The 26420-nt window shown below is 37.1% G+C and overlaps 6 protein-coding genes across 7 annotated transcripts; 3 read left to right on the forward strand and 3 right to left on the reverse strand.

Moving 5' to 3' along the window:
- Positions 1-1606: 1606 nt before the first annotated feature.
- On the forward strand, positions 1607-4840 carry LOC147296987 (RING/FYVE/PHD zinc finger superfamily protein). Its single transcript, XM_086238872.1, has 2 exons — positions 1607-2940; positions 3939-4840. Exons 1-2 carry the CDS (start codon positions 2228-2230, stop codon positions 4156-4158), a joined length of 933 nt encoding a protein of 310 aa, XP_086094998.1. The 5' UTR covers positions 1607-2227; the 3' UTR covers positions 4159-4840.
- A 1248-nt stretch (positions 4841-6088) lies between these two features.
- LOC147296988 (large ribosomal subunit protein uL5) lies at positions 6089-8256 on the forward strand. Its single transcript, XM_086238889.1, has 5 exons — positions 6089-6235; positions 6356-6463; positions 6559-6601; positions 6697-6892; positions 7859-8256. Exons 1-5 carry the CDS (start codon positions 6233-6235, stop codon positions 8052-8054), a joined length of 546 nt encoding a protein of 181 aa, XP_086095015.1. The 5' UTR covers positions 6089-6232; the 3' UTR covers positions 8055-8256.
- A 349-nt stretch (positions 8257-8605) lies between these two features.
- LOC147296989 (Rho termination factor) lies at positions 8606-10460 on the reverse strand. The gene is made up of 3 exons (XM_086238881.1): positions 10297-10460; positions 9447-9764; positions 8606-9237 (listed from the first exon to the last, which is right to left on the reverse strand). The coding sequence occupies exons 1-3, from the start codon at positions 10397-10399 to the stop codon at positions 8897-8899; spliced, it is 762 nt and encodes a 253-aa protein (XP_086095007.1). The 5' UTR covers positions 10400-10460; the 3' UTR covers positions 8606-8896.
- A 205-nt stretch (positions 10461-10665) lies between these two features.
- On the forward strand, positions 10666-13518 carry DOT4 (Pentatricopeptide repeat (PPR) superfamily protein). The gene has a single exon (XM_086238822.1). It carries the CDS (start codon positions 10715-10717, stop codon positions 13349-13351), a length of 2637 nt encoding a protein of 878 aa, XP_086094948.1. The 5' UTR covers positions 10666-10714; the 3' UTR covers positions 13352-13518.
- Positions 13519-15650: 2132 nt separating this feature from the next.
- RLP51 (receptor like protein 51) lies at positions 15651-17401 on the reverse strand. The gene has a single exon (XM_086238867.1). It carries the CDS (start codon positions 17356-17358, stop codon positions 16015-16017), a length of 1344 nt encoding a protein of 447 aa, XP_086094993.1. The 5' UTR covers positions 17359-17401; the 3' UTR covers positions 15651-16014.
- Positions 17402-20475: 3074 nt separating this feature from the next.
- On the reverse strand, positions 20476-26272 carry IRX1 (cellulose synthase family protein). 2 transcript variants are annotated; one of them, XM_086238768.1, is made up of 13 exons: positions 26036-26272; positions 25376-25452; positions 25190-25241; positions 24957-25098; positions 24570-24836; positions 23884-24229; positions 23597-23734; positions 23050-23175; positions 22748-22960; positions 22174-22432; positions 21886-22085; positions 21442-21795; positions 20476-21246 (listed from the first exon to the last, which is right to left on the reverse strand). In XM_086238768.1, the coding sequence occupies exons 1-13, from the start codon at positions 26211-26213 to the stop codon at positions 20659-20661; spliced, it is 2940 nt and encodes a 979-aa protein (XP_086094894.1). In that variant the 5' UTR covers positions 26214-26272; the 3' UTR covers positions 20476-20658. The 2 variants fall into 2 exon arrangements, with proteins under 2 accessions (XP_086094894.1, XP_086094902.1); XM_086238776.1 differs by having other exon boundaries at positions 25376-25478; positions 25981-26272.
- Between the last annotated feature and the right edge of the window lie 148 nt (positions 26273-26420).

Here is a 26420-nt window from a genome sequence, read left to right on the forward strand (position 1 = left end):
CTCTCTCACCTTGTACATTCCTCTGATTCCTTAAGTCGCGGCACAGACACTGTAACACACACACAATCCCACTCACAAGTCACAAGTCACAAGTCACAAGTCACAAGATTACCCATTCAAAACGTAACCCAAAAGGCCAAAATCCATGCCAAATGGAAATTATCAATTCTTTCTACATAAATAATAGACTCAAGTATATTTATATCCACCAATTATAGGATTTATTTTAAATTGATCTACGAATTATAAAATATTTCAAATTTTCCTATTAATTATAGGGTTCATTTTAAGTTGGTCTATGAACTAACAAAAAACATACAAAGTGGTAGACAAAATCGGGTTGACAAAAAAACCAAACTGAACCGGACTATTTATATATTTTATATTATATAAAAGTTATATATATTGAATAAAAAAGATGTAAAGTGTTTTTTGTATATGTTGGGGTTTGAACCCATAACTTTGTAAGGAAAGTCAAAATATGAATTCTCACTACACCACTTAACCATTTATGAAATTTAAGTACATGCAATATATTTATAGGCATACTGATACTTGAAATATAATAATTTATAAAATTAAATATATTTTATATATCATTTTTTTTAGATATTATTTTAGATCTCTATTTAAATATTATCATTGCAAAAAGTCTAAAAATTTTACTATTTTATATTTTATATAATTTATAGTTTCTATATTGTAAACATATTACTAAAAGTCCAAAACTATAATTTATAATTTGTATACTAAAATTATTAGAGTATATGGTTAATTTTTAAAGTATAAGATTTCAGACTTTATGGTTTAGTGTATAAGGTTATGATGTAGAATACAAATTATAATTTTATAAATAGAAAATTAGGATTAAATACCAAATATCAATAGTTTTTCAATAAAGCACCAAGCCACTAATTTTTTTTAGTTTAGGTACTAACCTAGAGTAAGACATTTTGGATTAGGTCACAAATTAGTTTGTTATATAGTTGTGACTGTCGAGCAATCACAGTTGTGATTAAACTGTGACTGTTTCAAATTTATAAAAATTTAAATTTTTAAGAGTTTAATACTTTTGAGTTAGGCTTGAGGGATGAAGTCATATAACTCAAAGACTAAACAGTAAAGTTTAAGCCTTGCAAATATTGAAAAAACAACATATCAATAAAAAAGTTATGACTGTTAGACAGTCACAGCTCGATATAACCATGTTTTTTAAAATTGGTACATAAACTGAAATTTAGTACCTAAAGTAAAATGACATAAATGTTTTAGTAGTTAAAATGAAAAAATATTATAATTTGGTACCTAAAATCAACGGACCTTTTTATAAATTATTATATTTTAAGTATCAATATGCCTATAAATATATTACATATACTTAAATATTATAAGTGACTAAATGATGTATTGAGAATTCACGCTTTTACTCTTCCCAAGTGGTCATGTACTTGAGCCTAAATAATATTAACAAATAAACTTGCAAAAGAAAAAGCTGTGTAATTGTCTGCACCTGCATACAAATAATAATTAGTAGATAGCGATTTATGCAATCCAATTCAAGCCCTTATCTTCTTCTTCACAACAAACACATTAATCAACCGTTTTAATCTTAAACAATACATTTTAAGTTTTTAGTTTCCAACTTTCCATTGGTCACCAAGCTCATACTGTTCCCTATATATACATTATATAATAAATTTAGGACCCAATTCCTAGGAAATGAAATCGCACACACTTGATGTAGTTTTAAATTGGATAAAAGTCATACTCTAGATCTGAATTTCCGCATATTTTAGTATATCTTAGAATTACAACTGCAACTCTGGCTACTGATTGCAGCTCCTTCCCGTGGAATTGGACTGGTCTATGCAGAGAAAAGGTTTGGGTATTTCTCAGAAGTTTTTGGCTGTCGAGTTTTTCTTTTTTCCTTTCAATTTTTTATTTATTCAGTCGTTAAAATTTCCATTGTTTGACGATTGGAGATTACTGTATCTACACGCATTCAGTGGTTCATTCGGTGTTCTCGTTTAATCACTTTCAGTTTGATCACTTTGTTTATGTTTTAAAGAGATAAGAATGGTGGTTATCCAATTGGATTTGCGTGTAAACTGTTGGTGTCAGTTTTTGGTCAAATTTTGGAACTGGGTTATGTAATTGGGTGTATATTATTGCCGGGTGTTAGTGAAAGTTTGAACCTTTTGGAGGCTGGAGACAGTTTTTTCGAGCAATGGATGCAGGGGCACATAATCTGCATGGTAGTGGTGAGGTATTCGGTGGAGTTGATCAAAGGACGAGTGAGAAATCGAGAAATTCTGTTGTTTGGTCGGTTGTTGAGACTGTCATTGTGATTGAATCCAAAGAGGCGGCCTGTGTTATTGGGAAAAATGAAGGTTTGAAGGCATTGGGTAGTGAATTGGGGTCTGAAAAGGCAGGAGTGGAAGGGTTTGAGAGCCTGAATGATAAGGAGGAATGTGACCAGTGTGGTAGTGGTGAGGTGCCCAGTCCAGTTGAGCAAGGAACTACTAAGAATTCAAACAATTTGGTTGATGGAAATGTGTCTGAGACTGTGGTTGTCACTAATTCTGACGAGGCTGTGCGTGTTATTGGAGATAATGGAAAGTTGGTTGCAAAGGTTGATGAGCTGGGCTCGAGTAAGGCATTGGCGGAAAAGTCAAAAATGAAGGTGCCCGAAGCAGACGAGGATTCATATGTGATTGATGTGAAGTGTGGGAGTGGTAAAGGCTTTGGTGATAAATGGGAGGGGGAAAGGGTTTGTAGGATTTGCCATTTAAATTCTGATCAATCACCGGACAGAAAAATGGGAACTACTACTTGTTCTACCACTGCGGATTTAATTCATCTTGGTTGTGGGTGTAAAGATGAGCTAGGTGTTGCACATGTTCATTGTGCTGAAGCATGGTTTAAGCTAAGAGGAAACAGGTAATTGTTCCCTTCTTTCCCCCCATTTTTTTCTCTCTCAATCTCTGTCTTTCTCATTTCTTTATAATAATAGATTTACTTCAACAATATGGTTTATGCTTTGTGGGTGTGACTAAGTGGTGTGTGCATATTCTTCTATGTGTTTGTGTGCATGGTTTTGTGTGTGTTGAATTTCATTTTATATTTGGCAATATTGACCGTCTTTTTTCTTTTTCTTTTTTTTCTTGTAAAATGTTCGATATTCCTGAGCTCATAACGTTTGGTTTCTTTGATCTCAATTTTAATTTATATGTCCATGGAAATCTGGACTTAAGACAACAGACAAGTTTTCTCAACTTTTACTGATTTGTTCAACTTAACTTCCAACAAGTGTTAAGTATGACCAAGACTCTGGGCATTACAAAACGTGAATATTCTTATTGATCTCTGTATTAGTGATGTGGAGCAAACGTTCATGAATGCTTATAATGTAAGTGACAACTAATCAGATTTCATTCTATAAAATAAATTGTGTTGCAGCTCTTTTTTTTTGTCCATTTTTGTTCTCAAACTCAGTCTTTTTAGTTAACAAAAATCTCATTTCAGGATTCCCTAATGAGAAAGTTAATTAAACAAGTGAAAAATGATAAAATATAGGTTCTATTTTATAAATGGTATTCTAGTTTTTTATTTGCCAATTGCCCCTCTTTGTGTTTCCAAACCCAGTTTAAAGTGAATTTGATATGAAATAGCCGCAAGGTAGCTACACAAGAGAAAGACATTTTTCTTTTCCAATAACTAAGAAATGCTGTAGCTACTTTTGAATTAACTCTGTTATTCTGTTAGATTTTAAAATTGTTTTCTGTTACAATAATCTGTGGAGTATCATTTTTCCTCTGTGGAGAATCCTGAGATAAGTTAAAGTCTATAACAGTCAGTAGAACCATTGAATTTCTCTGTACAAGAACCTGGCATCAGATATCACAATTTATGTTGATTCCTTTCTTATATTCATGCAGGGTGTGTGAAATCTGTGGTGAGACCGCGAAAAATATTACAGGTCATGGGGATATCAGATTTATGGAGGAGTGGAATGAAAGTAGATTTTCTGGTATTGGTAGTAACTCATCAGAGCGGAATGGAGGTTGTTGGCGGGGACAGCCATTTTGCAACTTCTTAATGGCATGTCTGGTAATAGCTTTTGTACTCCCATGGTTTTTACGTGTAAATATGTTCTAGTAAAGGTGTGATTAAATATTAAGGTTCTCCGGTTGCATCATCTTTCAAGCCTGCATTCCGTTTAATGGGTTTTTGCGGTCCTCCATTCCCTTGTAAACATACTCTGTGGGTTTCTAATTTCTATATATAGGCCCTGAAGATTTTAGGTTTCAGATGATGAGAGTTGCCATCTTGTCAGCTTGGGACCAGATTGCCCTTATTTGCTGCTTTCTTTCAGTGTGACTGGTGATATTTTCTTAGATTCTTTATGTAGGTTTTGGCTTAAATTCACTTTTTTTTTTTCCTGGAAGACTTGGTCAGGACATGGAATTAGGAGGGGAGAAGTTGTATTTCATATTCCTTGGAGCTACATTTTTCATGCCATCTTTGTTGCCGACTTTATTGTACAAGTGAAAGCCATCAGTGCCCTGTGGTTTATGTTCACTACTAATAGTGTGCTGTTTGATATTGTATAACAAATTTGGTTTTATACCACCCTTAGTGTAAATCTGTGATAATAAGCTAAATTGCATAGACATTTTCTGAAAAATGCTGCACATGAGTTCAAAATGCTGGGTTAGAAAGACTTATGATTCATGCACTCGACTTTTGTATGTAACTTTGGAAGAACAAGTTTACTGGACACCAAAGAAACCATAGATGCTATTTTTCTTATTTTCTTGGGAGGCAGCAACCATACAAATGTATAAGGACAGTGATCAATATAAAGTGAAAGTACTGCAAAGTCTGATATTATGCAGAATGTTATTCTTGGAGTCCCATTATTCCATTTTACAAAGGGGATTTGTATTTGTATACGTAACGAGATTTCTCATACAAAAAACGTTGAATATAACATTGGGGCCAAAGAAGAGTTAATACAATGAGATGCTAATTAAGTTGTTATCAATCAACAATCTGAATTAAACAAAGAAAACGAAGCTGTTAATAACTCTTTTTGCTGATGAGAAAGAAAATTAGGACACGTTATGTATCATGTGCTTTGGTTTTGTCAACATAAACCGCATCGGTAATAGGCTGAAAACTAAAATCTCTTTCACTCCATGATATTAGTTGGTTTGAATTTTGGTAGGTTAAAATTTTTAAAGATGTTGGTGTATCAAGTAAAATCAAGACAGTCCAAAAAATAAAGCAAGACTGAGATTATATAACTGCCTTAATTACTCACGAATGATGGATTGACTAACCAGCAAGCTTTGGTGCTATATGGGAATGGGATCAACCACCAAGACTGATAAAGGGGTGCAAATAATTTTACATGTTTAATAAGTTTCAAATGAATCTATGTAGGTCACCATGACAACCATCATGTCTATGAGCTTTAGCTCAAGTAGCAATAAAGTCAGATGGAGATAGGGGTAATTGGGTAAATTCTAAATTCAAATCTCATTGTGGGACCCAAAAAAAATATTTTCAAAAGGGGGCGGATTCATGACATTTTATTTTTGACACAAGTTTTCAATGAGACCCACTCTATATAGAATTTCAACAATTCAAACTGTCTATATTTTAGGTCTCCATTACAAAATTAATCTTACAAAACATTAGGTAAATCAAAAATCATTAATCTACAAAGATTAAATGGTCAACATTCACCTACAAATATTTATTTTGTTGACTACTAGTAAACGATTTTCAATTTACCCAATTTTTTATAAGAATTATCTTTTAATAGAGACCTACAAAATAAATGGTTTAGATTGTTAAACTTCTATATGGAATAAGCCCTATTAAAAATTTATATAAAAAATAAGATGTCACGTATCTATCTGTTCCAAAATTCAATACCGGCTAAAAGTCCTTAGACGATCAAATTAAGAACTTAAAGTGGCAAGTAGTTAGTTAGCCAGTGACAAATGTCCCTTATGGGCCTAAAGGCCAACTTGTAGTCTAGTTGGGTTGGATACTCACGTCTGAGCCGAATGGCTCGGGTTCAAGTCTGGGCTCTGAGCGAGCCCACTTGAGAAAGAAAGAAAAACCCTAGCACCCTCATCAGTCGTAGTATCATCTCCTATTTGTATTCCATTCTCTGCTGCCTCCTCCACTCCACACACTCTCTGACTCTCGTACCAAAATGGTATTTCTCTCTGCTCTTTACTTGATTATGTGAGATTTTGTGTGCTGTTTCTGTTGTTGTGGTTCTGATGAAGTTGTTGTTTTTGTATATAACTAACTGTATGTAATACCAAATGCTCAGGCGTCAGAGAAGAAGCTCGCAAATCCCATGAGGGAGATCAAAGTCCAGAAGCTCGTCCTCAACATCTCCGTCGGAGAAAGCGGTGATCGTCTCACCAGAGCCGCCAAGGTTCTCCTTTGCCTTCTCATGAAAACTTACCACTAAACAAAAATAATAATCGAATGATACTGAATTTTCTTTTCCGATTTTGCCCCTTGCCCTAGGTCTTGGAACAACTCAGTGGCCAATCCCCTGTCTTCTCCAAAGGTGAGATTCCGTTCCTATGCTTTTTCTGTTGTCTTCAATTTTTTTTTGTTTTTGGTTATTGATTTTTTTTACTTACGAGTTGTGATTGTCTACAGCTCGGTACACAGTGCGATCTTTCGGGATCAGGCGTAACGAGAAGATCGCGTGCTATGTGACTGTGAGGGGCGACAAGGCAATGCAACTTCTGGAGAGTGGACTGAAGGTCAAGGAATACGAGCTCTTGCGTAGGAACTTCAGTGACACTGGCTGCTTTGGATTCGGTATTCAGGAGCACATCGATCTTGGAATCAAGTCAGTGCTTCTTCATTTTTACTTTGCCATAACTTAATGTGATTGTCCTTGTGGAATGGTTGTCTGTATTGAATGTGTTGAATTGACATTTTAGGGATGGGTTGCGCTTGACCTTCAACTTTGTATATGAGATTGGCAAAATTTCATAAACTTTTATGTTCAAATTTATTGGGTTTAGCTTGAAATAAGGTCCCAACCACATATTGGGTGGGATTGGGGCTCACTCTTTGAACTTATGATTGACATGGGTTGAGAAAATGTGTGCAATCTAGGGTAAGAATGGAGCCAGAGGCCTAAAGGAGCATAGCATTGCAGTTTTGCACCACAATTGAGCTAATGCTTATGTTCACTTTGGAAAAGTTTCATTTTTTCCTGAGCCACTAGCTCATAGTAGGTCTGCAGGTGCCACTATTTAACCAAACCATTGCTTCCTAAGTGTGGATTTCACTCTAATTTGTTTCAAATGGGTTTAGTATAAAGTCTTTAGAGGATTTCCCAATGTGAGCTGCTTGCGTTTGGTATGAACATGCATCCAATTCCGAAGGCATCTCGCATTCTTGGCTTGAGAATGAGATGCCCACCCTCCTGTGGTATCTCAGATTTTCTTTTTTCTTGTTTTATTCTCTGTCAAGCATCTGCTTGGATAAAAATGCCCTTTTGTTCAAATTTGTCATTTATCCCATTTTGTGCTTTACAGTAGGATATGGAAATAGTAGTAAAAGATAATGTCAAATTATGTTACTTTAACTCAATATGTGCCAAGAGAACAACTTCTGTTATGATTTAATTTGAGCTTTATTATGGGTGATGGCTATATCATGCATTATGAACTTAGTGAACAATGATCTAGAAATAACTTTGTATCGTTACTGGTAATTGAAGTTGCTCCAGCTTGAAAGGCTGACCAGTTTAAGTGACAGTTGAACTTGGTTCACATCACTAACCTCTTCTTTCTTCTTACCTCAGGTATGACCCTTCAACTGGTATTTATGGTATGGACTTCTATGTTGTTCTAGAGCGCCCAGGGTACCGTGTGGGCCGTCGTCGCAGATGCAAGGCCCGTGTTGGAATTCAGCATAGAGTTACAAAGGAGGATGCAATGAAGTGGTTCCAGGTCAAATATGAAGGAGTCATCCTTAACAAGTCCCAAGCAATTGTTTAATAGATAGATCCGCAACAATTTTGGATATTTTGTCTTAGTTTTGGGAAGCTTTTACTTTCTACCAATTTCTGTGTATCAGGAGTTGATATTTCCTTTAAGGAGCTATGCTAGTAATTTTAATCTTAATCTTAAAACTTGCTGCTGCCCTCTTGTTTTGACTCTTGTTGCTTATTATATTATATGGGAGCAGATATTTCTTTTCTTGGTTTGGTGCTTAAAAACCACCCTTGGCAAATTTGTGATTGCTTTGTAACTTGGATGATTAGCATGCTACTGGACCTCTAAATGTGTTATGCTGTCGCCCCTTTGTCATTGTTCTGTCTTATATGTTGTGAATTTTATTTGATCAAATGGCTGCTCAGAAGTTATGGGTAAGCTGCCTTACAGGCCATGCGGAAGAGTGCCATGGTCGTGTATATGCATATACCTGTAGGTTCTCTTTAGTCTTTAAGATGGTTTATCATGGAGTAAATGAGAAATGATTGTCTATCTGGCAATGCAGTATTTGTTATTTTTGGCTGGAACTTGGGAAGAGAAACAAAGCAAAAAGGGAACAAACAACCAGAATGTGTTGTGGCTACGTTTAATTTGCCTCTATAAAGATTGCATAACCCCAAGGTGATAGGATTGCATTTGGTGCCGCTTGAGGCATTCAGATTTTAGTTTAAACACCATCACAGTACTTTGGTAGCCACTCCGAGGACTTGTTGCTACACCTACCTGGTACTTGTGGAATATATAGGGACAGGACCACACAACATTTGAAGAAAGAAGGTGCCATTTAATCTGCTACTTACACATACTCCTCTGGTACACATATATCATCAAGGTTTTACATTGCTTTAGAACTTAAGCAGTTTCACGAGCTCGCTCTTTTTCAGTTTTGAGTAACCTTTAATTCCTCTAGACCTTGCCAGTTCTTTCAGCTCAGGGAGTTTCATTTCTTCTACTCTTACCAAATCTAACTCCTCCGTTCCAGCCGTAGCAGGTGATGCTCCATTATTCAGCTCAAAAAACTTTCCTCTTGGGATTGTAGGAGATGAAGACGGAATTGGGGATCTTTTCACAAATTTAGACGGCGGCCGTGTTAACTTGAAGTCTGTAACTGGTGGATTATCCTCCTGTATTTGCTGCTCTTTTGTATTTGTCAAGACCTTTTCCCGTTCCTTGTTTGTAGCTTTGCCTGCCATAGTTATAGTAATTGACTCAGAAATAATGTGAAAGAAGAGAAATCCACTCATCACTAATCACTGTAAATGAAACCAACTCTCCATTTTCTTGCTTTGAAAGTGAGACTTGAACATGTGCATGTGATTGAATGTTGCCAATAACAACAACAATAATAATTGTGCATGGCAAGTGAAGTGATGGCATGAAACTCATCAACATCACCTTTTGGCTTCCCTGATCCGCTAAGAACCTTAAGAATCGACTCAGCAGAGGGCTGATCTTCAGATAAATTGGAATTTATCTTCTTAGCATTTACAGACTCTTCTTTTGAAATCGAAGACTGTATTCGTCTGAACAAGGCAATTATCTCTTCCTGGTTAGACGAGTTAGACTTTTTACCAACTGATCCACGTTTCTTATTTTCACCCTTCTTTGTCGTTCTCCGGCGAGGTTGGTCTCTTCTATTTCCTTCAGATCCAATGCAGGAAACAGTTAAGTGAAGACCCTTTCGCTCAAAGGGTGAAGACACATCTGCAATCTCTGCCAAATTTAAGAAGCTGCATCAAAAAATGATCCCTCAGTCTGTAGCCAGCAACAAAAAATTCATTTGCTGATATGATTATATGATTACCCCAACTTCAGTTCAAGCTAATGAAAAGAGGAGTGATAATTCTATATCGCTACTTGGAAGTTGGAACTAAACAAAAACAACATAATAAGTGAAATAATATACACTGTGTTTGACTAAAAATAGTAGCAATGTTGAGTTAAGAGTGAGGTAGAAAGTAGAAACGTCAAAAATTTCACAAGAGTCCACCAAGAAAATTTCACAAATGTCCACCAAAAATAGTAACAATGTCAGAGAATTTCATAAGGGTATTACTAAAATTGAACAGGAGCTTCAAGAGTATCACAAGGGTATCATCATATTTAACGCACGCGAACCAAACTCGATAATCCCAGAAAGGAAAATACTTGAAACAACTTGAATCTTTCTCTAACAGATACCAAATACAATTCTAAGAAGAACCCATTGCAAATTTCAAGGTGGAATTCCTGATTACTCAAATACCTTTCAGAGAGAAAATGGGTTTTCCCAGCTTGGGCTGCTTGCTGAAAGAGAAGAAGGTGGGAAAGCGAAGCACAGAATGATAATGATAAACAATTGCACCCATGTTGTCCTGCCAAATTTGGCTTCTCTGAGATTTTCCTGGGAAGTCCAAGATTCTGAGTGTTTAAAATGGATTAGATTCAGACACTTCCTTCCTCTTGTATATAGTTCGGTATTATTTCACTACAAGATTTTTCTGGTCCACAACTTCTTGAGGAGTGTGTACACTACGCGCCAAATTTTCCTTTTAAAAAAAATAAAAAATAAAAGTTATATAAAGACTGTTCCTAATTCCTAATAAACCCCCTATTGCTTACTTATCTTCTGGGTTCTAATTGAAACTTTCCCGCGGCTTTGTTGGGTTTACAGGGACAGAGCTATGTTGATGGTGGCCACAACCTTACCAAACTTGTTGTGGGTCGCTCCTCCCTCTTACCATGATAGTAAGGGAAAGTCTTTCAAACCCTCAAATGGCTTCATCTTCTTCAAGCCCTCTTCGAGAACCTCTCTGTTATCTTGGAATTTGGATAAGTCTTGTGCCCATTTTCGTGTCTCGGGCTCCCTTGTCACACCCGCCAAAGGCAAAATTATAGATAAGAATACCAAGATTAGCAAATTTTGTGAAATGGGTAATCTAAAAAACGCCATGGAATTGGTATGCGGGTCTCAAAAAACTGAGCTTGAGGTAGAGGCTTACTGCTCCACCTTGGAGCTCTGTGCTGGACTTAAGTCGCTACAAGATGGTAAAAGGGTTCATTCAGTTATTTGTAACAATGGAGTAGTACTTGATGGACGTGTGGGTGCAAAACTTGTTTTTATGTATGTAAATTGTGGGGATTTAAGAGAAGCGAGACGGGTTTTCGATAAACTATCAAATGGAAAGGTTTTTCTTTGGAACCTTATGATCAATGAGTATGCAAAGATTCGAAATTTTAGGGTAGGTGTACATGTATTTAGGAAGATGCAAGAGTCGGGCATCCAAGCAAATTCTTATACATTTTCTTCTATTTTGAAGTGTGTTTCATCCCTAGGATATGTAAGAGAAGGAGAATGGGTTCATGGGTATCTGTATAAATTGGGTTTTGGTTCTAATAACACAGTTGTTAATTCTCTAATGGCTTTCTATTTTAAGAATAGAAGAGTTGAGAGTGCGCGTAAGGTGTTTGATGAATTGAGTGATCGAGATATCATATCGTGGAATTCAATGATAAGTGCGTATGTGTCTAACGGTCTTGCAGAGAAGGGAGTTGAGATTTTCAGGCAGATGCTTTCGTTGGGAATTGATTTAGATTTGGCTACAATTGTCAATGTCCTAATGGCTTGTGCAGACGGTGGAAATCTTGCATTGGGTAGGGCGGTTCATGCTTATGCAATAAAAGCTTGTTTTGACATGGATATCATGTTTTCTAATAACGTCCTAGACATGTATTCAAAATGTGGCGATCTGAGTAACGCAGTTCAAGTTTTTCAGAAGATGAGTCAAAGAAGTGTTGTGTCATGGACTTCAATGTTAGCAGGTTATGTTCGAGAAGGTCTTGCAGATGAGGCAATCAAACTATTCTGTGAAATGGAAAGGAGTGGCGTTAGCCCAGATGTTTATACAATCACGAGCATACTTCATGCATGTGCTTGTAATGGCTCATTTGAAAAAGGCAAGGATGTACACAAGTACATTAGGGAACAAGGCATGGACTCGAGTTTGTTTGTCTGTAATGCTCTCATGGATATGTATGCAAAATGTGGAAGCATGGAAGATGCTCACTTGGTTTTTTTTCATATGCCTGTGAAGGACGTTGTCTCATGGAATACCATGATTGGAGGTTACTCCAGAAACCGTCTTCCCAATGAGGCTCTTAAACTGTTTTCTGAGATGCAACAGAAGTCAAAACCCGACAGCATGACAATTGCCAGTGTCCTTCCGGCTTGTGCCAGCCTAGCAGCTCTAGACAGAGGTCAAGAGATCCATGGTCATATATTGAGAAATGGATACTTTTTGGATCGGTATGTTGCCAATGCACTTGTTGACATGTATGTCAAGTGTGGGGTACTAGTTCTGGCACGGTTACTTTTTGATATGATTCCTGTAAAAGATCTGATCTCTTGGACTGTGATAATTGCTGGATATGGCATGCATGGATTTGGGAGGGAAGCTATTGATGCCTTTAATGAGATGAGAAATGCAGGAATTGAACCTGACAGCATTTCCTTCATTTCTATACTTTACGCTTGCAGTCATTCTGGATTACTGGATGAAGGACGGAGATTCTTTGATATTATGAAAAATGATTACAACATGGATCCCAAGTTAGAGCACTATGCTTGTATGGTGGATCTTCTTGCCCGCACTGGGAATCTAACCAAGGCATATAAATTTATTGACATGATGCCCATTGAGCCAGATGCCACAATCTGGGGTTCCTTGCTCTGTGGTTGTAGGATCCACCATGATGTGAAACTAGCAGAGAAAGTCGCGGAACATGTCTTTGAACTAGAGCCAGAAAACACAGGGTATTATGTACTACTAGCAAATATTTATGCAGAGGCTGAAAAGTGGGAAGAAGTGAAAAAGTTGAGGGAAAGGATTGGCCGTCGAGGCTTAAAGAAGAATCCAGGCTGTAGTTGGATAGAGATCAAGGGCAAGGTTAATATCTTTGTTTCTGGAGACAGTTCACACCCAGAAACCAAAAAGATAGAGTCCTTATTGAAGAGATTAAGATTGAAGATGAAGGAAGAAGGCTATTATCCGAAAATGCGGTATGCATTGATTAATGCAGATGAGGTGGATAAAGAAGTGGCTCTGTGTGGGCATAGTGAAAAGTTAGCCATAGCATTTGGGATACTGAACTTGCCACGCGGAAGAACCATACGGGTAACCAAGAATCTACGTGTATGCGGTGACTGTCATGAGATGGCCAAGTTCATGTCCAAGACATCTAGGAGGGAGATTGTTTTAAGAGATGCTAATCGCTTCCACCATATGAAAGATGGGAATTGTTCTTGCAGGGGTTTTTGGTGAAGTGAAGTTGGAGTTGAAGTGTAAAAGGGCTAATAAATTTAGATACAGTTGCGAATTACCTCCTCATTTGGTTGATTCTCAAGCACTGACTGATCAAGAGATTGTTGTATATAATTGCTTTTCGACCAACATAATAACACTCCAAAGTGAAAACTCATATTCCAAAACCCAAATTGTATATAATGGAAAAACAGTCTTTTAAAATTGGTGAAGTGAAAACTCAGAAGAATCCCAACAAAATTCGTACTTTTAATTTCATACCTATTTTCTGAAAGAAAATTATAATCTTTTTCAATTTTTGAAACACTTTCCTTATCCGAGGAGGAGAGCACGATTAGAAATCGTTGTTATTTTGGAAAGACATTACTTGTTGGGCAAGGATTAGGAAAAAGGTGTCTACTAGAAGCTATACATACGACTCAACCTCTACCCTCTCTTTTCAATCATCAGTATTCTAGTTGTTCTCTCTTCTTTCTCACTTACGCTTCTCCATAACAAATTACTTCAACATCATGTCGTCTTCATCAGAGACGAGCTATCACATTGAAGAGTTCAGACAATGAAATATTCGAAGTCGTGAGGCTGCGGTGGGGTTTTCTCAATTGATCAAGAACATGATAGAGGGTGACTGTACCAGGGACGACATTCCGGTGCAAGTGAACGCCAAATTCCTAGGGATGGTATTGTTGAGAGTAATGTGGAGCAATGTCCCACATCGGAAAACTAAGGCTTAACATATGTGCTTATAAGTCTTGGGCCTCTCCACCCATTGCCAATTGGTTTTGGGTTGGATGCTCTAATTCTATCATGGTATCAGAGCTTGGTTATTCGCGTGTAAGGCCCAACGGCCACACGTGCTCCCACGTCACCCAATACAATTTGTTCACGTGTAAGGCTCAAAAATATCGCCACACGTGCGGGGGCGTGTTGAGAGTAATGTGGAGCAATGTCCCACATCGGAAAACTAAGGCTTAACATATGTGCTTATAAGTCTTGGGCCTCTCCACCCATTGCCAATTAGTTTTGGGTTAGATGCTCTAATTCTATCAGGTATTAGAGTGGTGCAACAAGCACGCAAAGAGTACAGTCACTGAAAAAGAGCTCAAAGAGTGGGACGATAAATTTGTTAATGTTGATCAAGCGATTCTGTACCATCTCCTATTAGTGGCAGACTATCTAGAATCAAAGAATTGGTGGCACAATTGCTTCAAAAGGTTGCGGATATGATTAAAGGAAAGCAACCTGAGCAAATTCGACGCAAGTTTAAGATCAAGAATGATTTTCCACCGGAGGAAGAGGAAATAGTGCGCAGGGACAATGCTTGGGCGTTTTGACTACTAATCTGCTGATCGATCCATTTATGTTTTTCTTATTTTTATTTATTTTATGTTATGGTGTGCTTTTTTGGGTTTATGAAGGTTTCTCTTTTGCTTTTTGTGTTTGTTTTTTTTTTTTAATTAAATCGTTAATATTGATTAACAAAATAAATATTTGAAATGTTCATCATTTAATCTTTGTAAGTAAATAATTTTTAATTTATTTAATTTTTTATAAAAATAATTTTTGAATTGAAACATAAAAAATAAACGATTCGATTCGTTGAAATTCTATATAAAATGAATCTCGTTAAAAATTTATATAAAAAATATAATATTATGAATCCATCTCCTACTTTAAAATTTTTTGGGCTTGTTTGGGAGTAGGTAAAATTTGCCTCCTCCAAAAAGCATCTCTATCCCCAACACTCCAACAGGCCCTTTTGCTATAAAAGTTAAGGCTTTTAAGTTTTAACATGACAAAACAACACTCCCAAACACACTTTGAGGTTTATTGAGACATCTCGATATACGATTGAATTGAAGAACTTTTGCCAGTGAAAAAAAAAAAAGACATAAAAAGAAGTACCAAGGTCCAACACTAATACACACATATTCATGATGGTACATATGTTTGGATCACATATCTACCATACCATCATTCTTCATAATTCTCCGCTTAGAAATCAATCATTACCAACTTACAGTTGTCCTCTTGTCTATTCAAGTAAAAAAACAGCTGTATTCCCAAAGAGTATGAAGGTCATGACTTCCTTAACAAACTAAGAATATAATCAAACCACAGTTCACAGCTAATGACATATTGACATGTTTAAGGAAATATCTAATGAAACCAAAGTTTACAACTACTGAAATATTCTACTTTTTATGGCCTTGTGAATTTTGGCCAGTTTATGAATATGTACCAAGAAGAAAGCAAACTCAAATAAAAGCTGAATTAATTAAAAGTGCGAAAAAGTGAATGCTTGTGGCTGAATAAAAATACATACATACATATATCGGGACAACACATGAAGCCGCTTTTAGCCTCTATGGCAGCTAAGAAATAATACACCCAAGTGGTCATTAGCCACACCCACACCTATCAGAAAAATAGTGGAAATTGGAAACCCACTGCTCTTTTTCTCCAGCAACCCATCAAATCAGTGATAAAAATAACACTCCAAATTAATGATACCTCTGCCTCCTTTTTTCTTTTTTACTCTTTTCCCCTCTGCATCTACTCTTCTTCATCATGAAGTATAATAATAACAATAATAAATTAAATCAAAATTCATTTTCAATGACCAATTTTTGCCTAATCTAAACTCAACAAACAATTCAATTTCAACGACAACATTTTGAGAGAAGAACCAAGAAAATAATGAGGAAGACTATAGAAGAAAGCCCAATGGCCACACCAAGAACAACCTTACTTGGCCCATGATGTCGATTTTGCTTCTGACTCGAATCATCCCCATCACTGTCATCATAGTCTGAATCACTGCTATCATCTGCTGAGGAATCGTCTTTAGCCGGAGGGGGTGACATGGGCAACCCATGTTTATCACAAGGAGCAACCCCAAGCTTCAATTTTGATGACAAAACTGAATGGTTGTAGCACAAATTGCTATTCTTACTAATCTTGAACACAGCCAACCTGCTTATGAATGACACATTGAAAGGGATGACCCCATGAAAGTCGTTGTTCGCAAGATTCAAGTGCTTCAAGCTCTTAATATCTGAAAGGAACTTGGGAATTGTACCATTCAACTGATTATTGCTCAGATCAACATGAACCAAACCCGGTATAGCTGACATTGACTCAGGAATAGCTCCAGACAACGAATTTGAAGCTAGAGATACATTTCTAAGCGAAATCAGGTCCCCAAACGAAGTGGGTATTTCACCCTTGAGCGCATTAGAGGAAAGGTTCAAGGATTCAAGGTTTTCAAGAAGTGTGATTGAAGTGGGTATCTTTCCCTGGAGCTTATTGCCCGAAAAATCGATGTGGGTAAGGTTCAAATTCAAGTGTCTAGGCACACTACCAGTGAGATTGGCATGAGAGATAGTGACAGACCTGAGCTTCTTCAAGTTTCCAAGTATAACATAAGGTCCACTGGCATTGACTTGCACATTGGAGACAGTGAGATCGGTGAGGTTTTCGAGACGAGCGAGCCAAACACCAGTGAGCCTGCGGAGGCTGTTAATGCAGGTGAAGGAGTGGAGAGAGGCAACGAGATCGGCCGGGAAGCGAATGGGGGCAATGGGGCAGTTGAAGAACTGGAGGGACTGGAGGGTGGAGAGGGACTTGAGAGCGGTGAAGGACAAAGCGACGTCGTCGGAGCAGTTGGTGAGGCGGAGAGAGAGGAGGTGGCGGAAGGGCTTGGAGGAGTCACAGAGAGTAGTGTTGGAGTGGAGGAGGGAGGGTTGGGTGCATGGGTCTTTGGCGGTTGGGATGTTGAGGGATTGGAGGGCTCGAAGTTGCTTTGGGTCGAGAGTGGAAGAGGTTGAAGTGGATGGGGTGGTGGGGGTGGTGGTGGAGGAGTTTGGCGGAGTTGGGGAGGAGGTGGGTGATGGGGTGGGGGGGAGTGGGACAGAGGCTGAGAAGGTGGTGGGGGTGGTGGTGGAGAGGAGGAGGAGGTGGAGGAGGAGAGTGAGAAGCAATGGTGGTGGTGGTGGTGGTTCCATTAGAGAGAGAGAGAGAGAGCTCTGGGTTCAATGGCTAATGGTTTATGGGGAGTTGTGTGAGCTATTTCAGTGTCTGTACAGTGACTAGTGAGGCAGCTAGGATGATGAGATTTAGGAGGGTGTGTGTCTTCTGGAAATACTTTTATGCCCTTCAATTCTGGATAAATTGCAGAATGGGACTTGCCTAGTTTACCCTCCCTAGTTTCAGTTTCTACCATCAATGCTCTTCATATGATAGTCAATAGACTGTGCTTATGTTTGTGAAAGTTTGTATTTAAAACGTTTGCGTTTACAATTTGCTTAAGAATAAAATTATTTGGATCATTTCAACTAATTGTTTTGTATACTATTTCTTTATATTCTATACTCTATAAAGATTAAATCAATTTATATGAGTTCTTCATTTATAAATTCTATTATTATTAGAAAAAAAGTGTTACTATTTGCACACCTTTATTTTCTCTCATTACTCACTCTTTCAATCATTTAAAACTTCTAATTTTTCATTACACATACCTCATATTACCAAAATATCCATATTTCATTATTTTTACTAAATTTTTCACTATACACTCACCCAACACTTCCAAACATCACACACACCCCTACCCCCACAACACTACTAAACTGCTACTAGCAACACATGGCTTGCTAGTATTTTATCGTCGTCTTTCGCCGCCGTTAACACACGCCTTACATTTTTTTTTATTCAAACGTAACTCTAAGGTTTTTCTATCTAATTTCAATTGTTTAATCCATCTCAACACCTTTTTTTTTTTAGATGATTTGGACCGTGAATATTTAAGGTTAAGATTGAAATTTTGTGTTGGGGGGTGAACGTGTTCGTGGGTCGTTCGGCACAGGTCTGCCAAACCAATACAAAGTGGTTTGGTAGGTACCTGTCAAAATTTTTAGAACCATTTGGCCCTGGTTCGCATAACAAATTGTGACCATAAATGAAAGATCACAAAAAATATTAAAAAAAAAAACTTAAAAATTTACTATCGTATCTCATCTGAAGACGAATAAAGGACGAGTAGAGGTTTCATTCATCAAAACAAATATACTTTTTTATAATATTATTACCTATATAGAATAAAGAGAGAAAATTTAGAGTTTAGTGGATAAAAGATGAATAAATGAGGTTATGAGAGGAGAGGGTGCCTCAAAGGTTAGGTTGGGGTTTAGGAGTGTTGAGTTTAGGGTGTGTAAATAGAGTTTTTTTTTTTTTTTTTAACAATATGGGTTGTCCTTTAGGATCTTTTTACTTTGTGTCGATTAGGTCAATTCATAAATTAAATGAGAAAAACATATAATGATAGGAAATTGAGTGTGCAAATAATAGCACTCTAGAAAAATGATATACAAAATAACAATACTCTTTCCTCAAAACCTCATTGTTTTACCGTTAAGCCAGTTGTGAGGTCAAGCTTATAAGATATGAAGGTGGCATGGGCTAGCATTCCCTCTTGAATTGTCAAGTGAATTAATTAGTTCGGTTGATGATTTTGTTGATGAACATGCAGATCTAAACCATCAACCTCATCTCTTTTATTATCATTATTCATTCCTTTATTGCCAAAAAAGTGTTCAATTAAATAAGATGAAGAACTAAAACCATCCTATTCAACACGCTTTAGGCAAGAAAATAATATTCCACCTCTCTTTTTTTTTTCTTTTTGCAGCATTTATTTCATTTTTAAACATTAAAAAAAATGGTAGCTTGTACACAAAGACTAACGGGTTGAGTATGTAAATAATGGATAAACCAAGGGTTTTCTTATGAGTTCATGACTCCATGTGAGTATGTGGCCACACGTGCACATCGTTTAAACACATGTACTCTCGTTTTTTTTTTGGGTCAAGAACACATGTACTATCTGCATGTTAATACAGGGGTCAAAGCAAATTTCAACTTTCAGCAGGTTAATGCAGTAGTTAAATAATAAGCAAAGGGCAACCCAACAAATTTCTGTTAATAAAATAATTCTCCGTTAAAGCCTTAAGGCAAAGGAGTAGAGAGGACTATATGAAAAATAAAAGAAGTAAAAAACAAATATTTTTGGGCTGGCATTGGGTGGTGTCCAGCTCTTTTCCTTAAGCTACACTTTTTCATTGTTCCCTTCGAGGCCCATCCTCATTCCTCCACTGTACTTTTTAGGAGAATTATTAATTTGACTTAATTTGTTAAAAACCTGATTTTTTTTGGCTAATTACAAATAAATCTATAAAAATTTTCACAATTACATTTTAATCAATGCACTTTTTTATAATTTCATTTTAGTCATTATTAACCAAAATGAAAAATAAATAAATTACTATAGATTAATAAACATATATTATTGTTTAGATTTAGATTTGTATTAGATTTATATTTGACTACTACGCAACAAAACAGCTTATGATTTAGTTCTTGGATTTTGGACTCTGAGACCTAAACTCTAAGTCATTAGCTCCAAAACCCTAATTATAAATCTTAAACCCCATTTATATACCTTGTACTTTATTTTTATACCCTAAATCATATTTCTAAACTAAATTAAGGACGTCATAATTTTACGACCATAAATAATGAAAAAAAGGGATGAGCAAATTGGTATTTTCCAATGCACCAAAATACATGACATTATCAAGTGGATTAAGCTTAATGATTAAAATAGGATATAATATCAAAACTCATTAACTTTTATGAGAAAATAAAATTTATATTGACCATTATGTAATATTGAAATGTCTTATTGATTTAAATGTAATTTGCTTTTCTTTTTTTTTACGTACAAAATTATATCAAATTATATCTAGATTTTATGTATTAATTTGAGAAAATAGGAAGCTCCACCAAGGTCCTACATTACATTGATATAGCATTCAAACATTGCAAGATTAAGAGGAAACATGGGATTGAATCCAATGGTGAAGTAACGGTACAATATGTCAATTTCAGTGTATGTCAATTTCATGGTCCCCATTGGTCTGAGTGTCATACATACCTTCTGGTATTTCATCATAAGTCCCTTGTCAGATAATAAGAAAGTGATGTGTCAGCTAAAAGCATTGAGGATTATAGATGGATGCATGCTAAGTGATGGGACAGGATACCAAATTACCATTGCAATGGACAACAACCTTTTTGAATGTTTCAATTCATTTTATGAAATTCTTACACTGATTGTCCAAAACCCAAAAGAAAAGTCATTACAAATCTTTCTAAACTCAATATGTGATTCCTAGAAATTGAACCTTTCATCACATTCAAACTATAATGAATTTAAAACCGTGGAAAACTTTGTTATAGTGACTTTAACAGTCTATGGAAATGCAGCTTTGAGAAAGGGTTGAGCTATCGACATTGCTCACGAATGGATTTATTTTCACCCAAACCAGAGAGAAGACAGAGGCCAACAGCACTGACCACAACACAACAATGGTTGGGGTCCTGTTTTGGCGTCCCATGAGACCTTTGAGGAAGGGATAGAGATGAAGAATCACCCAGAAGGCAAAGAAAACCTTGCCAAAAAGTGGCCCCCAAGCTTCATACCCCTTGTTCAGTGCATCAGAAAATCCAGCAACAACACCCACCATGTTGACAATGAGAAGACTAGTTGGGGGAATCAAAAGTGTGGTCCACTTTATCATATACAGCTCCCCAAACTCCGCGTCTTCAGCTGCTTTAGCCGTGACCGTGAAGTTGGTATCAATGCCAGCCAACATCTTGAGAAATCCTTGGAAGACAGCAAAGAGATGTGCTGAAACACCTCCGATCACCCAGAACTGCTCGTTACGCCACAAGTCTGTGATGCTGACACCACTCCACCGCAACTCGAGCACACTGGTAGCAATGATGGAGAGGAAGAGGCCAAGAAACAAAGCACTTGCCAGGTTTGAAAGCTGCATCAAGTTACAAGAAATATGATCCACAGTAAGTTGTCTGTGCTAATGGTTTAACATAAAAGTAAGGTTAGTGACCTTGATATTACTAGTCAAAAATTCTAATTTCTCTACCGATTCTGATGATTAGAAACACATATCCTTCTTTTTTTTCATTCATGTCAGTCTAAGAAAATGAAGGTAGAGCAAACTTACTGTTGGTATGATGAATTTTCCTGTGAGAAGGCATATTGCGGGCAGTGAGCAGTAAGCTATGAGAGGGAGGGATGTAAATGGATAAACAATAGTGTTAATATATGCCATTCGCTGAAGCCATTTGAGGCGACCTCCTGCCCACCCGTACCAGAGAGGACAATGCCTACTGAGGAAAATTTCTACAGATCCAAGTGCCCACCTAAGAACTTGGTGCAGTCGATCAGAAAGGTTAATAGGAGCTGACCCTTTGAATGCAGGCCTTAAGGGCATGCAGTAAATTGACCTCCATCCACGGCAGTGCATCTTGAAACCGGTTAAGATATCCTCAGTGACTGACCCATATATCCAACCAATCTGAGAAAAAAGAGAATGTAAATCATTTGAGTAAAAGAATACTTGAGCCATATCAAACAGTTCCACAAAAAAAGTGGAATAAAGTCCTACCTCTTTTCCCCATGAGGTCTTCTCTTCATAACCACAGCTGATGACATGAATTGCCTCCCTGATCAATGTTGATGGGTTGGAAGATTCAGCCACTCCTCCATTTTCCATTAGTGTAGACTCTATAAACACAGTTGATAGGCCAAAAGTTTTCTCAAAGCTCGTCTGGGAGATCAGCATTGACCTATCATGCTCATCATAGTCTGCATAAGAAAGACCAAAATATTTTATATACTGAAAGCTCTACAAACCATTTGTCTAAATCCAATTTCATTGAGATATTTGACTCACTGTCGATCTCTCTGAGGTTAAATATGGCAGCATCAAGCTCTTCACGTTTTGCATCTCGGTAAGCCTCTGACAGATCTTTAGTGGGCTTCTTAGAGGGACAGCAACAAGAGCAGCAGCCGCACCATGAGCAAGACGAGGATGATTTGGGTAAGCTGGGCATAGAAGGAGGACTATAGCCATAAAGTGCTTGCCTATTGAAACAACAACCTGTCCCCACATATACTGGACCTTGAATGCCATCCAGTCCTTTCATGTTAACCTGAAATTAGAAATTTAGAGATTTTCAAAACTTTAAAGGTTCAACTGTGCAGGGGCCAAGGTTAGTCATTCCACTCGTAATGTTATTGTAGAATGCAAATCCTGGGATGAGCTTCAACACAGTGTGAATGTAAACGAGTCTATTCCTGAAATTCTGCCTAATGATAATTCATAATATAATTGCAGCTCTTTCTTATCTTTTAATTTTTTTAAAAGCTTGGATATTCTAAGCTTTTCATTCCCTTGTAACAGTCTACCTATAGAACATGTAAGTTTACTATTAAAATTAGTGGGCGTGTATGAGATTTGAACTAACATCAAAGAAAACTGTATTGCGGTTGGCGTATCGGTCACTGCGGTCAATGCCATCAAACCTCTGAGGAAACTGCACATAGCATACATCTCGACCAACTTGCGGATCCATCAAGAAACACATTGCCTCACGAATTGCTTTGCTGTTGTTAACATAGTGATCACAGTCGAGGTTGAGGATGTAAGGGGCATTTGTGAGAACTGCAGACACCCTTACCTGTAGCAAGCCAATCATTCAAGTTTAAATGAAACTTTAGAGCACTCACAAGGGATTTTACTACTCTTAAAAGCTTAAAGTACATGTACCAGAGCATTTTCAGCACCAGCTTTCTTGTGGTGTTGGTGGCCGGGTCTCTTCTCTCTGGAGACATAAACCAGTCGAGGAAGTTCATTTCCCTCAATGTCATAGGCACCACTATGTCCAAGGAAAACCTGAGAAGGGTGAAAAAGATACATTATATGTCAAACTCAATTATTTAAAAAATGATGAAGCACTGGAAAATCTCTTTATAAAGAGACATAGGAAGGAATAGGAAGGAACATGGATTGATAGTTGATGGAAATCAGAAGTAATAAAACAAAAGAAAGAGAAACAGTTCTCACCAAGGCTAGAAAATATCACCCCAGGTAAATAAAAAATGTTTTTCAAAGATAACAAAACTTCAAAAGCTTGGTTTCTCCATATGAACAGAGTGTTTAAGTTATATATTGCATGTATCTAGATAAAGCTCAAGTGAACCCTGCCTAGACTTTGACAAATTTTGTTTAGATCATCGACAAATCTAAGAAGTATGACATTTTCAAAATGGCACAAGTTCAGAAATTGAATTAAACATAGCATAGGCTTTCGAACCTGGATCATGCCAGGATGGTCACGTGAGTTATTTCCTGGCCAAGGTGTTCCATCTTGCATAGTCCAGCCTTCTTCTGGTGTTTTTTGAGCCTTTGCTACTAAAGCATTAATTCGCACTTTAAACTCCTCATAATCTCTCTGTAACAAAATATGAAGTTATTCTTATAAAATGCTTTCAGATATGCATAATACATAACTAGCATGCCATTGCATCCACATAACTAGGATATCAAGTATCATCAGAATTGAGTTGTAACTAGAGGAAGCTTCAGCCTTTAGGTACTTACTTTCATTGCTCTGCGCTCCTTCACAAAAGAAGGTTGCACTTTATCCTTCAAGTAGTCAATCTTCTGTGAGAAGTAAAACTCAGGTGCACGTGGTTCAATCGAAAAATTTTTGCAGAATGGAACCCACTTTCTTGCAAATTCAGATGTTTCAACAAGAGATTCAAAAGTAAGCATGGCAGCACCATCATCAGACACATAGCAAGAAACTTTCTCTACAGGGTAGTCTATGGCAAGGATGGAAAGCACAGTATTGGCCGTGATCAGGGGTGGTTCTTTCAATGGATCAACTGTACTCACAAAGAAATCCACAGAAGCAAGCTCGGAGGGTTCACCCTCTCTTTCATACCTGGCATGGAAGTTTATACAATCATTGCACACATACATCCAATATGAATTCTTAAATATTTGTAGTCCAGTTCACAAATTAGGGTCATTTTTGTTTCCTTCCCTTCAGTGATTAACTATTTTTCAAAACACACTTGATTTGTAAGTACTTTTCTTTTCATATTCTCCCAGTGTATAAGGTCTCTGCATACACTGTGTTTGCTCAGTAATCATGACATGTTATTATCTAGGAAATTGAAGGGGCACGCACACCATATTTGGATGTATGAAATGAAGGTTAGCATCAGTTGAACAATGTTGGTAACCAGGTTTGCATAAGAAAATCAGTTGAAAATATATACCTGGCAGATAACCTGTCTGTAAATGTACTCCTATTAATGGGAGTCCACTTAGGAAACTGATCCAACACCCAAGAAAAAGCAAACCAGATCTCACATATGATAGAAGTGAGCCATAGACCATAAGCACTATCAACAGGATTTGTTACTCGATAATGGAAGAAAAGACCAAGAATAATCAATCGCATTATTATTATAGCTCTGTATGGTGTGAGTTTATTAGATGGAAGAGGAACGATAGTTGACAGTGGTTGCACAGCCTCTGGGGAACTGCAATGAAGACCAGGATTCAAATAAACAATAGTTTGAAAAAAAAAAAAAAAAAAGCATCAAAGGATACATAAATTTATAGTACCCTATATAAACCACCCAACTTTTAATTGTACTTACTTGTTTTCTGCCATCTGCTGCTCAGGTGGAACTTGAGCCTCTTTTTCCACCTTGGATGTACCCTTTTTCTTCTTGCTCTTTTTATCCTTCCAACTCTCTACTCTATTCTTCCAAATTGGATTCCCATATTCATCATTCAATTCTTCAAATATACCAAAATAAGATACTCAACAGCTAATTATTAAAAATTAGACAAGGGGACTAAAATCATGCAAGAAAAATAAATGACTCACCACTATCCACCGTTGACACAGTGCTGACGTGTCTAGCATGAACTCCAGTATCCTGTTAAACGAACATAAATTTTAGCAAGCAGTAAGAAACCTAACATTCTCAAGGAAACTGATTATAAACAGAGATATTATCTCCCTCCCTTAGAGATACATATAAATAACAGAACTGTAGATAGGCATCCATACCTGAGAATTATCCAGGTGAGCTGCCATTGTGGATCGAGTGCCAGAGACCTTTGTTTCGTTGTCTGCCAGTAAGTTCTCTGAAGAATTTAAATCCAACATATAGCTTAGGAATCATGGGAATCCCAAATGCTAGTACATAACATGCCACAGAAAAGATAGATAGATATCAATCAAGATCAAATGAGCCCATTTTTTAATCTACTTCCAAAACTATTTTTACGCACTTAAAAGGACACAATTTCAGAACACTCCTTAAACTTTATGCACAGTTTGGTTTTATTTCTCTCCTCGCATCATTTTCCGAAATCCAAATAGCACATAAGGGAACCAAGCTTTGCTTACTTAAAGCAAGCCCAAATCAGCATAAGAGAAAGAAAAAGTCTAATCCCCCATCAAGTACATGTGAACTTAATCAGTCTCAGACTAAGTTGTTATGATGTCATCAACCAACTATTCATAACTTACAGGAACAGAATTTCCAATTTCATGTACTTTATCACAATATGCTGGAAAAATAATTAAAAGCCTTGATAAACTAAACTGTGAGTGAAATAATAAAAGGGTCAATATGGAAATAACCTCAAAAAGCAAGTATCTTCATACACAGTGAATGCAAGAAAATATGAACATAGATTAGAGAAATGCAAGTAAAAGAGATACCATCATAGGGAGTGCCACACCGCAAGCAAACTTTGCGCCCCTCCTTGATATCATCATCAAAACAAGCCTTGCAAACAGGGAAATTGCATTCATGGCAAGCCACAAACACCTCCCCATTGGCATCAAAGCCAACTTCGCCACCGCAGGTATTGCATAGAGGAACCCCAGACTGCATCATTTTGATATCAGTGTTTCCTTAATTTCCTTGGAAACCCAATACCTTGGTCCTTAAGCCTGCAATGGGTCTCCCTCTACTTCCCAATCTGGGTCTCGTTGCTGATTTTATACGAAAGACCCAAACCCCATTCTTGTACCTGGTGTGAGGAGGTGGAGTATGGTGGTTGGAAGGGTGTGGAAGTTGGGGTGTTGGTGTCATCTGGCAGAG

The sequence above is a fragment of the Dryas octopetala genome, chromosome 1 (assembly GCF_963921425.1).
Source record: "Dryas octopetala chromosome 1, drDryOcto1.1, whole genome shotgun sequence".
Lineage (NCBI taxonomy): Eukaryota > Viridiplantae > Streptophyta > Magnoliopsida > Rosales > Rosaceae > Dryas > Dryas octopetala.